Source organism: Eptesicus fuscus, chromosome 19 (genome assembly GCF_027574615.1).
Source record: "Eptesicus fuscus isolate TK198812 chromosome 19, DD_ASM_mEF_20220401, whole genome shotgun sequence".
NCBI lineage: Eukaryota > Metazoa > Chordata > Mammalia > Chiroptera > Vespertilionidae > Eptesicus > Eptesicus fuscus.
In genome coordinates, this window is record NC_072491.1 from 15,107,186 (window position 1) to 15,120,697 (window position 13,512).

General features: G+C 37.0%; 1 protein-coding gene across 39 annotated transcripts in view; it reads left to right on the top strand.

Moving 5' to 3' along the window:
* Positions 1-13,512, top strand: part of RIMS2 (regulating synaptic membrane exocytosis 2) — a 357,229-nt gene that overhangs the window by 294,334 nt on the left and 49,383 nt on the right. For 17 of the 39 annotated variants that reach the window (XM_054708317.1, XM_054708319.1, XM_054708316.1 and 14 more), the window contains one exon: positions 12,538-12,779. The exons of the other annotated variants lie outside the window; for them this stretch is intronic. In XM_054708317.1, coding sequence (XP_054564292.1) covers positions 12,538-12,779 — 242 coding nt within the window. The remainder of the gene's footprint in view (positions 1-12,537; positions 12,780-13,512) is intronic. 39 annotated transcript variants of the gene reach the window in all.

The window sequence follows — 13,512 nt, forward strand, 5'->3', positions numbered from 1 at the left end:
AATGGGACAGGGAACTCTGATTTAATAAGCTCTCCAGATAGGCCCTAGCCAGTTTGGCTCAGTGGATAGAGCGTCAGCCTGCAGACTGAAGGGTCCCAGGTTTGATTCCAGTCAAGGGCACATACCTGGGTTGCGGGCTCGATCCTCAGTAGGGGGTGGGCAGGAGGCAGCCAATCAATGAGTCTCATCGTTGATGTTTCTCTCTTTTCCTTCCTCTCTGAAATCAATTTTAAAAAGTCTGTGTGTGTGTGTGTGTGTGTGTGTAGCTATAGATATATATATGCCCTCCAGATTATTCTGAGGCAGTCTGAAGTTTGTCCACCCTGCTCTAAGCTAAGCGGAATTTGTTTTCATTACTGGTCAAGTGTGATGCCTAAGAGCATGCGTTTTTGAATCGTACAGGCCTTGCTAGCAGTGGCACCTTGGACACACTTATCCTTCTGTTCCTATAGCAAGTTCCTCTTTCGTAAGGTTATTCTGAGGATTATTTCAAATGAGGCACAACATGTGTGCAGGTCCTGAGGTGGAAACGTGCTTGCCATTTTTGAGGAATTTAGAAGAGGCTGAAAAGTAGTTTGTAAAGAAAAATGAGGTGGGGTGAAAGAGAAAGACAGGGCCAAGTCACGCAGACTTGCAGGACCTTGGAGAATGAGGGTGGGTTCCCGAGCTCCTGTGGAGGAAGTGGTATTTGCGAGGGGAGGCGTTTGTTGGTTTGTTATGGAGGGAAAGGGAAGGGATAGCGTGCAGAAGAAAGTTGTTCATAGACAGTCGGGAGATAAGAAAAAATTCTTCTGATAACTTCCATTTTATGGATTTTGGGGTTCACCCAAGTACAATGAGAAGACATGGAAGAGTTTTAGAAGTCTAGGGACATAATTTATGTTTTAGAAAAAACGACTCTGGCTGCTATTATATGGAACATAGAGCAGGGGCAATGAGGATGTATTGCAAGAAAGTAGACAAGAGTAACATGGACTCGGGTGGGTAAACATCTGGATGGGAGACGTGGAAAGATATAAATATATTTTAGGGTTAGAATCTGGAGGCTCTAATGAGAGATTGAGTATGGGGATAAAGGAAAAGGAGAAGTCGAGGGCATCTCTTAGATTTCCAAATTAAGCAACTTGGTGAAAAGTTATACTCTTTACTGAAACAGGGAAGACTATAAGGAATGTATTTGATTAAAAAATTAAGTTTTGTTTGGGACATATCAAACTTGTGAAATCCTAATCCTGGGTGACATCTGAGTGGTTATTATGAGTAGGCTATTGGGTAGACAGTCTGGAGTTAGGAAAAAAGCGTAGTCAGCTAACTTAGATTTAGAGATTGTTGGTGTGTGTGTGTGTGTGTGTGTGTGTGTGTGCGCGCGCGCATGTGTGTGTGTGTGTGTACATTGATACAAATATGGTGTTTATATCTTCTGATAGCTTCCATTTTTCCCATGAAATAAAAAGAAAAGTTATCCTGCCGAGAGGAAAGCAAAAGGTGGAGGTGTGAGTAGCATGAAGAAGGAGTGCGGTGGTTATTGTGGAGTGAGTGGGGAGTAGAGTAACTTTAAGGCCAATGACAGGGAATTATAGTGGAATCAGTGTGTCCTGCTGATATTTTTTCCGACAATGCTCAAACGTTGAGATGTAGGCATAGAAGAAGCACATAATAGGAGTCCCCAGAGGGTTCTGCCAGTTGGATGTGTACAAAGAGGGGTTGCTAAAATGTTGAGAGTGTTTGCAAAAGAGTGATTGAAATGATGGGCTGTGAAATCTAAGTTAAATGTAAGATAAAGGAGCTGATGATTTGAGAAAAAGTGTGGGAATCAAAGTTATAATATTGAAGGATAAGAATACCTGATTAAATGAGCTAGAAATAAAGGAGTAGAAAGCCATGTAGCAACTCTCTGAATAAAGTTATCTCCATTTTAGGTAATGGTGTAACTGAGGAACAATTACCCAAGTAGTGCAGCTAAATCGTGAATGTGAGTCTCCTGGTTAAATTCAGTTGACTTCCCAGTAGGTAATTATTTTTCCTACTAGATATACAAATCATAAATAGTCTTTGTTCAAGATTAGGAGTCATTGCCCTTAACAAAGTGGAAATCCATATCCCCAAATAAGCATTAAAATAGAAAAATAAATTGTTCATTTTAGAACATGTGTCTGCCTTGTCTTTATAATATTTATTTGCTAAGTATTATTTTATTGCTTTATATTTTCACTTTAAATGAACTTATTTTGTTTTGAGTGTTAATTGTATTATAGTTTTCATTTTTAATATTAAGCTTAATGTTTGTCAATGTTATCATTTGATTGCCTTTGTAATGTTTTGCATTAGTCCATTTTATTCACGGAACAACACTAAGTTCATAATTAACATCAAGGGGAAATATAATTTACATAGGAAAAAAACATTTTATTTCAAATATTTTTGCTGTAATCTATATATGCCATTTAACACCAGTTATCTAGAGCAGCATTGTCCAGTAAAAAAATATGAGCCACATATATAAGTTTAAATCTTTTAGTAGGTACATTAAAAAAATAAAAACGAACAAGTGAGAGTAACTTAATATACTTTTTATGTTACTCAATAAATCCAAAATATTCTCACTTCAAATATTAATGTATGTAAAAAGGTAATGAAATCTTTATTTTTGGAGGGTATACGAAGGCTTCTAAACCAGAGTGTACATTGTACCTACAGTGCACCTCCGTTTGGATGAGGCGCATCTCAGGTGTTCATCAACCGCATGTTGCTAGTGCCTACAGTATTGGACATTGCAGATCTAGACACTTCATAAGGTGTAATTCTACAGAGTAAAACACTCCGAGTCAAGCTCTTTGTCTACTTCTCTAGAGAGAAGTATGGTTTAAGAAATCTTGGTTAGGAAAGACACAGATTTGTTGGGAAGAAGAAAGAAACGCTAGTAGTTTTGTTTTGTTTGAAAGCAAGTAGACTATCAAATTTGTACAAAGTTCTGGTCTTTTTTAATACAACAATCTGGTTGGTAATTCTGTCTTTCAAACTCATCATTTTTCCATTAAACTTTTATATGTGACTATTTATAAAATATATATATATATATATGGCATATTTGTGTTTATTTATATAAATTAGACTTTAAATAACTGATGGTAGATAGTTGATAGTTTCATTGTATAATAATCTATAGCATAATCATTCATAAAGTTCTGAGGGTTTATGATTTTTATTTTAGAACATAAGAATTTAAAATACAAGGATTTAATAGTGTAGAATATAATAAATGTTACATCTTAAATGTACATTTTTAAATTAAAAATTTAGCATCTTCATTTACTATCAATTAGCAACATTGTTTTTAATAATTTTAATCAAAATGTTATTATACAAATATTTAGTGCAATATAAAACAATATCAACACCTGTTTATCATGGGCTTATAATTGAATACTGTAAGACATGTCGAGGTGAAGAAATACCTTGTTTTTATATTTGCATTTGTACATTTAATTCATTATTTAGTCATTCAAACATGAGTTTAAGAGAAGTGGCAGGTTATGTTTATTAAAGGAAAAGAGCTTATAACAGATAAATATCCATAAAAACAGAAGTGGCCTGTAAATATGCTAGGAGAAGTCTGTTTGAGACATGATATTTACAAATTGCTTACTCTCTCTCTCTCACTCTCTGTTCATCTTTATTATTTCATTATGAAGAATAGGTTCATTTGAAAATGAAAGTATATTAGTTTCATAAAGTGGCTAATTGTAATGGAAGTAATAATAGCCTTGAATATTATTGCTGTTAGTTTTCAACACAAACTTGAGAAAATATTACTGTAATGTTTCATGTGAACACTTTTGCTACAGTGTGTCCAGGTTAAGGGTCCACTCCTTTTTGATGGCCTCTTCATTGGTTATCATTATGTCTCTAACCTCACTGAGCATTTTTATCCAGTCTTAATAACATTTGGCTAAAGCAATAATTCAGCACTTAAACTGGCATTCTTTCCAGGCAGAAAGGGGCTTATAGGAAAGTCTATGCTTGTTATCAGGAGGATGATCTGTAACATAAAGAGAACTTCCCATTTAACTCAGTATTTACCAACAAAACAGAAGAGTGAGTTTATTTGCCTGGATTGTGTATAGCATATCATTTAGTGCCAAAAGTGTATAACTTTTTTATTCAGTACTTACCACAGTATCTATGGATAATAAATGTCTGTTTAATTTACTTGTATATGCAGTATTAATTATTAATCATATGTGTAACAAGATCACCTTAAAAACATTTTCATTGAAATACATTTTTTCCAGTTTGAAATGATCAAAGGTATCTTAATTATTCACTTATATGAAGTCTGAAGGACCATTTCTTTGAGGCCACTGACTTCTCTGCTTATGTAAAGTAGCTGCTTCGAATAAATCTAGCAAGTTTAAGTGTTTATTTTTACTAAAGCCTCAAAGTCCCCATGTAATTGTAAACATATATAATAATTAGAGCTAACATTTAGCCTGTGCTAAATGTTGTATTTACGTGTGTCTTTTTTCATTTAATCCTCATCACAACCTTGGGAGAGTTATTATTTTGTTAGATTAATTAACTCATTGATTCAACAAATACTGTACACTTACCATGTGGCAGGCATTATTTTAAAACCTGGGATTTCACAGTGAACAAAAGAAACAATGTTCTTGCCCCATGAAGCTTACACTCAAGTGGAAAGGTACATAATAAATATATGAGAAAACTAATGCTCAGAAACAGGTAAAGAAATATTATCAAGGTCATGAACTCTTAAATTATAGAAATAGGATAGAAACCCATGTCTGACTTACTTAGAACCTAAATTTAGGTTTTACCTCTTGGTAAAATTGTCAGATTTTGTTGCCTTGAATAGATCATTGTTGAGCTGCTTATATACCAAAGAATCAAGTATAAAATTTTTTCTGTGAGGGACTGTGCCCCAAGTCTAAGAGAATTTGAAAACTAGAAGAATTATAGGAGCCACCTGCCCCCGGCCTCCTTATCCATGGTTTCACTGTCACTGTTCCCTGTAGTCAACCTCGGTCTGAAATATTAAATGGAAAATTCCAGAAATAAACAATTCATATGTTTTAAATTCTGTGCCATTGTGAGTAGCATGATGAAACTTTGTGTCTTCCTGCTCTGTCCTGCCCAGAACAGGAGCCAGCCTTTTGTCCAGCACATCCATGCTGTATATTGCTACCTGCCCTTCTATTACTGCTTATAGCCATCGCCTTAATCAGATCAACTGTCATGGCCTGGAAATCTCGTATTCAAGTAACCTTATTTTACTTAATCATGGCCCCACAGAGCAAAAGTCAGTGATGCTGACAATTTAGATAAAGAGGCGGTAAAGTGCTCCTTTATGTGAAAAGGTGAGCATGTATATATAGGGTTTGGTACTACCCACAGTTTCAGGCACCCACAGGGGGTCTGGGACATATCCCTTATGGATAAGGGAGACTACTGTTATTTCATTATCCAAGTATGAAGAATTAGGCCTATTTTAAATATAATTTGTTTCTCTTTGAAGCATGTTGATCAGTAACTCTCTTTTAAAAATACCTTTATGGGGGCAAACAGTGTTTAAAAAAAACAAACCCTTAGTATACAATCATTTTATTGATTACTCCAACCAAAGAAAATTAAAAATATTGATACCTAGAGAAGCATGGCTTTAATCTCAGCATTCTCACTGTGTACTTTGCTTTGTTTATGTAATGAGGCCAAAAAGACAAGACTTTAGAAATTCCTAACATTGGGAAAGATACATTTTAGCTTCAGAAAAATCTGCCAATCTTTTTTTTCTTGTTATTGTTTTATATCTGTCATATTTATAATAATATTAGGAAAAACCCCAAACACCGTGCAGTAGACTAAAAAAAATGGTTCCCTTAACTTCCCGACGTTAGCTCCGATTCCCGCGGACTTCCTGGCCTTGGAAGAGCCGTGTGCCTGCTGAGGCCCCGTTCCGGAGCAGGGGCTCGCTGTCTCTGCGGGACTGAAGGGCTTAGAATCTGAGAGGGGAAAAAATAAGTTTAGATTTCTAACAAGCTGAAGGCCTTCCTTTAAATGGTTCCAGAAAACACTCTGTGTACTGGTATATGACCAAGGCCATCTTGTCAAAATATTACTGTCCTTACAATCATCGAAGGAAGTCACTGTCTCCTGGTTCATGGTGGTTTCTGAGTCACATGTAAAACAAACTGGAGTAATGATGACTGGAACTTTGCCTGATGCACAAATGAACACAAGTATTTTAAGCCATAAAATGTAGCGGTTAAAAGTACCTTAACAGTGAGCTTCAGCATCCTCCCACGCTGGGTTAGGAAAATGCTGTCCAATGAGTACAAGAGACTTTTCTGGTCAACCATTAGCAACGTGGTTTTGGATCTTGAAATTGTGACAGCGTAGTAGAATTTTAGTCATTGGCAAGCTGTTGGGGAATAAATTTTGGAGATGACAGGCCTTCCTGGCGCTTCTTAAACTATTCCTATCAAAGCAGTGACATCCCCGGACTGCTTCCCGCCATGAGACCAAGACCTAAGAACCTCACACATGGCTTCGTTACTAACGACTATAATCCAGGCAGATGTTTTTGACCTCCCCCCCCCAAAAAAAAGATACTTTATTAATTAGCTAGCTCTTTCTTCTTAACTCTGGATATCAATTTTGTGGCAGACACACACACACACACACACACACACACACACACACACACCCTTCAATACATTTAGATACTATTCTAATACATTATAGTATATTGATAGAATGCATTTATATACAGTGCCTGCAGTAATGTTAAAAATACCAAGTTTTAAAAATTGTCCTCTCCAAAAAATCTAAGAATTAACATGAAAAACCCAGATTTTACATAGGAAGAGTGATGTTTTCTTGAATGTTTAGCAATTAGGTTTTCTTCTAGTGAGGAGGTGACTGCAATAGTCCAGGCAGTGGACATGTGGCTTGGCACTGGGAGGTGGTGGAGATGGAGAGGACGTTAAGGGAAGAGCCTTGAGAAAGAACTATTTTAAGACTATTTTAAGTATCTACATATCCACATGTCTTCCTACTAAATGTAAGGTTCATTAAAAAACAACAACTAGGGTTTCTTGGTATTAGAGTTGGTCATTGAAATTTCAGTTATAAACTAAGACCATGCTCTTATGCAGCCATATTTGCATTTTACATACTGTTTGCCAGTAAATTAATTAAGAGAGACTATGTCATACCATTTTGTATCCCATATATGTAGGTGTGCAATAAACATTGGTTGAATAAATTATCACTACCTTAGTAGCTTAAAATTGTAGATCATCATTTGAGTAAGTGAAATAAAGCTTATTCAATCCTAATTAGGATACTGATTTAAAGTTCCACATTTTAGGAAAGGAAGAATATTTAATATAGATAAAGTGTATCTAATTTTAGTTAGGGGAACTTTAGACAGTAGCTGGATTTCTTACACACACACACACACACACACACACACACGAAGCAAAGAATATGCCAGAATTAAAGAAATGGCACTTTATAGTCCAGACATCCACCCAATGACTGGCAACTGGTGCAAGCAAGTATGAGTTGTAGTGAGAGGTGTTCAGTTAGCTCTTGGCACCTGCCTCCAGGAACACAGCAGAGGGAAGGAAAAAGGAAGTAAGCCTTTCAAGGTTCTATCATGTTTGGGAGCTTGGCCAATCTCATTGGGTTTTTCCTACTCTGTCATTATTATCATCACCTTCTAACGTTTGAGCCCTACAATCTCTCTCTAGTACCACTTCCTAGCCCAAGATATAAATGCTTCTACTCTAAAATTATCTGTCTCCTTTCCATCCTTAAGTGTCTTCTCTGTTCCTGTGCTGCGGTTCTCATACTCCACTGTATTAGTTGCTAGGCCCCAAGTATCTCTAATCACAAAATTCTGAATCACCTCAGTCTCTAATTCCTCGGGTGAGTTCTCTTCTAACCACCTTCCAGCTCTGAAACAAGAATATAATGAAATTCTTGTTTGGACATGACTATATATTTTGTTTACAATGCTACTCACAAACTCAGAATTTGTCTTTTTCTATTTATGTTAACAACCAAACACTTGGATTTGTTCATTCAAATCTATTAGTTAACTTTTTGCCCTGTGGCCTGTAACCTTCATTTAATTTAATGACATACTTCTATAACCCCTGATATGCTATTTAAGTCTTTGGGGAAATATTTTACTCACCTTTCAGTACCTTTTGCCTAATGATTGACAAAACTAGATTTGCTTTTTTAAAAAATCTTTCAGGATAGCCTGGCTGAGATAGCTATCAATTGGTTGGACGTGAGCCTATGAACCAGGAGGTCAGGGTTCAATTCCGCTCAGGGTACATCCCCAGTAGAGGGTGTGCAAGGGGCAGCCCATCCATGATTCTCTCTCATCATTCATGTTTCTACCTCTTCCTTTCCACTCTGAAATCAATTAAAAATATATATTTTTAAAAATAATTATAAAAATATCTTTCAGGATACAACTTTCAATAACTACAAGGATGTGATAAAATAGATCACTTGCATTGGCAGTTTTATATATTTTACTTTTAGAATACTAAATATATAGTTTTTCATTGTTTTATAAAGCAAAAATTAGAAAATGTACATAAGACAGAACGTAGAAATGTAGAAACTCTGTGTCTCTTTCTGAAACTGAGTATCCTATATCAACACCCAATATTATTGTGTAGTAAACTGGATTAGCTTGAAAGCCATGCTGTACCTCTGGCCTGTGGAATGAACTGTGTGTGTTGAATGATTTTACCTATGTCAAAGGAAAAGGAGTGTTGGTCTTTGACTGCTCTTTTTGTTTGTTTCATTTGTTTCTTTCAATTTTTTTTCTTATTGCCAATACCTTTTATATTCATTTTGGGGGAAACAAAATAGAAAAAAAGGACATTTTTTAAAACCATAATTACCAACCAGAGAAAATTAAAACTGCTTTTAGGACACTGTTCCCAGTGTCTGCATCTAGATCTTTTGCATTTATACTTCCCCCCCTAAGAATATAAAACTTTCTCAACAGACAAGTTACTTTTCTTCAAATCCCTTGTTCATATTCATATTATTACGCAGGTGACTGCTATATCATCTCAGGAATCCAGGTTTCCCAAACTACCTAATTTAGCAAGAGATGTTTCTTTCTTTTTTTACCTGAATTTCTTTGTTTCTCTGTGTGTGCCACTGAAGAGCCTCTGGCAGCTGAATTTGTCTGTGTCCCCGAGCGTTAGGGTAATTCCTTATTTAGTATGTGTGCCAGCCAAAACTAAGCTCAAATATCTGCTTCCCCTCTCCCTTTCTCCATGTCAGGAACATATTTTATGTCAATAAATATTTATTTACAACAGCATTTTCAAAGGTACGTTCTATTTTATTGATGGACATAACTTATTCAGACACCCTCAATAGTTGGACGTCTATGGGGTTTTCCCTTATGTGTTTATTTTGCTATTGTAATCAATTCTCAATAAATATCATTCTTGCTAAATCTGTACACATTGCTAAGATTTTCCTAAAAATAGAATTGGTAGGTTAAAAAGTCGGCTTATTTTTCTAAACATTTGCCAAATTGCCCCTCAGAAATCTATCACTGGATCACCAGCAACATTGGAAATTTATTCTATTACTAGACCCTTTCAAATTCTGTCTTTTAAAGCAATTGGTCATGTAATGAGTCTTTGCTTTATTAAGCACAATGAGCATTCCAGATGACACCCATGTTTGCAGAGTCTTTGGGTGTTACAGAAGTATTCTGTAAACCAAGAGCCCAAAAACTTTAACATGTGTGGTTGATAGCTTGTTTGCTTTAGGTTTAGGTGGCGTCCACTGAGGACAGTAAAATAAGCCAATAGTGATGCCCTCACATCAGTCTCCTCCCTCAGAACAGCATCCCAGCGCAACTATTTATAAACTCATCCCTGGTGATCTCGAAGTTTCAGGAAGATGAAAAGTAGATCCTTCTTAACAAAACTTCTAACAACCCTTTCTTGTAGATAAAGCATTATCCAAGTTGCTAGGTTGAAGAGAGGTGTACTTCCTTAAAACCGAATGGTAATTAAAAGATTAACCTACATGCTGATTTATCATTCCCATTTAGTATTTTATTGTATCCCGTTTGATTTTGGCAAAGTTTTTTATGCCCTTTATATCCAACCATGAAAATTAAAATGCAGAAATCACAAGGTCCAGTAAGCCATATTTTGTGAGTCTATCTTTGACTTCCCTGATAGATAAGTAGGTGGGTTTTTTTAAAAAATGTATGTTTGGGGTACAAATTCTTACATAACAGGAACTCTAGGTTACTGTGACTCTCTGGGCCCATGTTATTATTTTCAAGGCCTTTGCTCAACCCAAAACTTTGCTTTTTCTATGCCATGCCACGCCTTTTCTGATGACAGCGTACTAGGAAAATCTTATGTTGCATTCTGTGTATTTGCTCAGAGTCCCTGGAACAGGAGATATCTACAGGAGCAAATAATTCACTAGTTAAAGGGGACCTTATAGATATTCCAGTTCACGATGTTTAATAGATGCTTAATGGATGATGATGGTGATGATGGTGCTATTGAGAAAGAGGAAGAGAATAGTTTGGGAGCTCCTATGTCTGGCATTCTGCTTAGTGCTTACTTAGGTTTTCTTACTTGTTAAACAAGGAAACCAAACTCCAGAAAGGGAAACAACTCTCCCAAGATCAGTCACTAAAGCCAAAGAACAAACCGGAATTCATGACTCCTAGTGTAGTCTACTCTCCCTTATATGATGCTGGCTGCATGAAAACTGATTTACACATTTTCATCTCAAAATGTTTCACTTTACGTTTATAATTGCAAATATTATTTCTATCGATGCTGTTATGTATTTATATAATACATGTTTAGCCTTATTTTATCTATTGCCCATATCCCTAATAATAATTATTGTAATTTCCATTTATTGAATGTTTAGTTCAGACATATTATCTCTATTATTGAAAATAAGGAAGGAAAATTCTAATTTTATAAATTAGAGGAAGTGGAGGCTCAGAGTAGAGCAATTAACTCTCAGAAAAAGCGAAGTTGGGATTCAAGCCCATGTCTATATGCCTCTAAAATGTTTTGTTTTTGTTGCTTATTAAAGTATAGCAAAATCAAACAAGCTTGAAAATGATCGATTTGGGGTTTATAGAAGCATATACACTGTTCTCTTTGCTTGCTTCTCTCTTTCTCTTTATGCCTCATTTCTTGTTGAAACTAATGTGATGGTTAAAATAATACACTTTACTGTATTTTTTTAAAATTTCATATTGAGCCTTTCCCCTCTTAAATCTTTGGAGAAAATGTACATACATTAATAAAATTAACAAGCTGTCCTATCCTTTTAGCAGACTTTACTCTAGGGGAGAGAAAAAAACATTTTGTTCACTAAGACCAAGTAATTGAATAGAGATTAGAGCTCACCTCAGTGGGTCAGTTTTCTTATTTTCATCCTTTAAATGATGTATAAGTTTATTTCTAATGTTTTCTATTTTTAATTTTGTTTCTATAATTAGGTGTTATATGCTCAGATTGATCAGAATCAAAGTAAACTTTCTCATACTAAGCCAAAAATTGGTGATACATAAATGAGTCTTCCTATTTCTGCCAGTCAGGCTGCCCACATTCTTTCTGGTTTATAGGGCTACATGGATAGCCTACTTCCACGTTCTTTACCTCCTTCCTCCACCTCCTACCCCAGGCAGTGATCATGAGAGAATCCAGGTCCTCTCTCTGATCACTTCCATCCACGGAGTCAGTCCCGCAGATCAGCAGTCAGCTCACATGCCTCCTGGACTCACTGGTTGCTTTCTGACCACGTCTAGAAAACGGATAATGATTTTTCTTTGCCAAATGAATGCAAGAGGAAAATCTTTTTTTTTTTAAATATTGACTTATGTCAATAAATATGAAACTACATGAAGTGAAATAAATTATTTTTCATTCAAAGCTAATGAAAACATCAATCCCTGTTAGAAAATTTCGCTATTGCTAGATAAACTTCATTGCATTTTTCATAAAGTGAAAAAACTTGTTTTAAAGGGCCACTCTTAGCAATGGATGCTGTAATTTTTGCCATTTTTTGTAAGATTTTCCCACTCCATCGAGTTTCTTTTTGAAGGCAATAGTGAATCAACAGGAGGGGAATGCTTTGGAAACGCCCTCCTTAGGCTACACAGCTGCCTCAAAGCTTATTTTCACTTGCAGGACAGCCCACTGATTTTCCCTGAATTTGTCTTCCTCTGGCCATGCAAACTGGTGTCTTCTTTGACACCAGACATGAAATGATAAGTCCGTTTTCCATAGTCGTGTTGAGGTTCGCCCTGAATAGGAAGGCCCAGTCATGACCCTGGTCTTTGAAACATTCTAATCCTCAAAATATGCCCCATAAATGCTAACATGTCATTAGATCTCAGAGGTTTCCTCTAAAATACCTTTTCTGTCTTTTCCCTTTTACTCTCGTCTTCGCTCTTAACGATCCATCGGCCTACAGTGTCTTTACATCCAAAATGCAAAGCAGACAAGCGGGCGCCTCGGGGAAGAACATGACCAAGAGCACCAGCATCAGCGGAGACCTGTGCTCGCTGGAGAAGAACGAGGGCAGCCAGTCGGACACGGCGGTGGGCGCCCTGGGCCCCGGCGGCCACAAGCGGCGCTCCAGCATCGGGGCCAAAATGGTAGCTATTGTTGGTCTGTCCCGGAAAAGTCGCAGCGCCTCTCAGCTCAGCCAGACGGGTAGGCCCTTTTTCTGTTACTTTTGCCTTCACCTCTGAGTTGTCATGAAAATACACATTCTTTTCCTCGTGCTCATTTTATTGCAGTACCATGTGGACCATGACCTGTGCCAGAGGGAAGGGGGCACTTTAAACTAGTCAGCGCCCCTGAGAATGGAGCCATGACTTTGGTTTTCAGTGATGAACCTGCTTCGACGCGAACCGTGGCCGCTGCTGTTCTTGCAATGCCTTGAATGCCTTTCTTCCTCAGGGAGGAGCTGAGCCGTGGTCCCCCTGATGGCCAGCTGCTGACCCTTTGTAAAGATGCTCTGGCCTGTGAGCTGTTTGCTTTTCTGTAGCTTTCTCAAGCTGGAGCCAGCCCGGTTCATCTTCAGTCCCAGCAAGATACGGTGATGAAGATGACGCCTCCTGTTTTGCGCGAATAATCTATTTTTATTGCTGACAGCCTAACTTCTTTTTTCAGTTTGTAAGCAGCCATTACCAGTGGTATCAATTTCCTCACTGCAGTTTCTTTCCCCGTTAAAACTCCAAGCAGCAACATTCTCCAGCAGCAGGGATGGAGGGATTTCCTGCTGACAGTGAAGAGAGTCAAAGCTTTGCTAGTTTAAAATTCAGTCGCTAAGCCACACCTACCAAAATAAATTAGATACAATGCTCCTACTCAGAAAAGCCTCTGTTAGCAATTAAGAAATCCGTGAGTCAAAGCAATGTCTTTTTTTCAAATGGATGTTGAT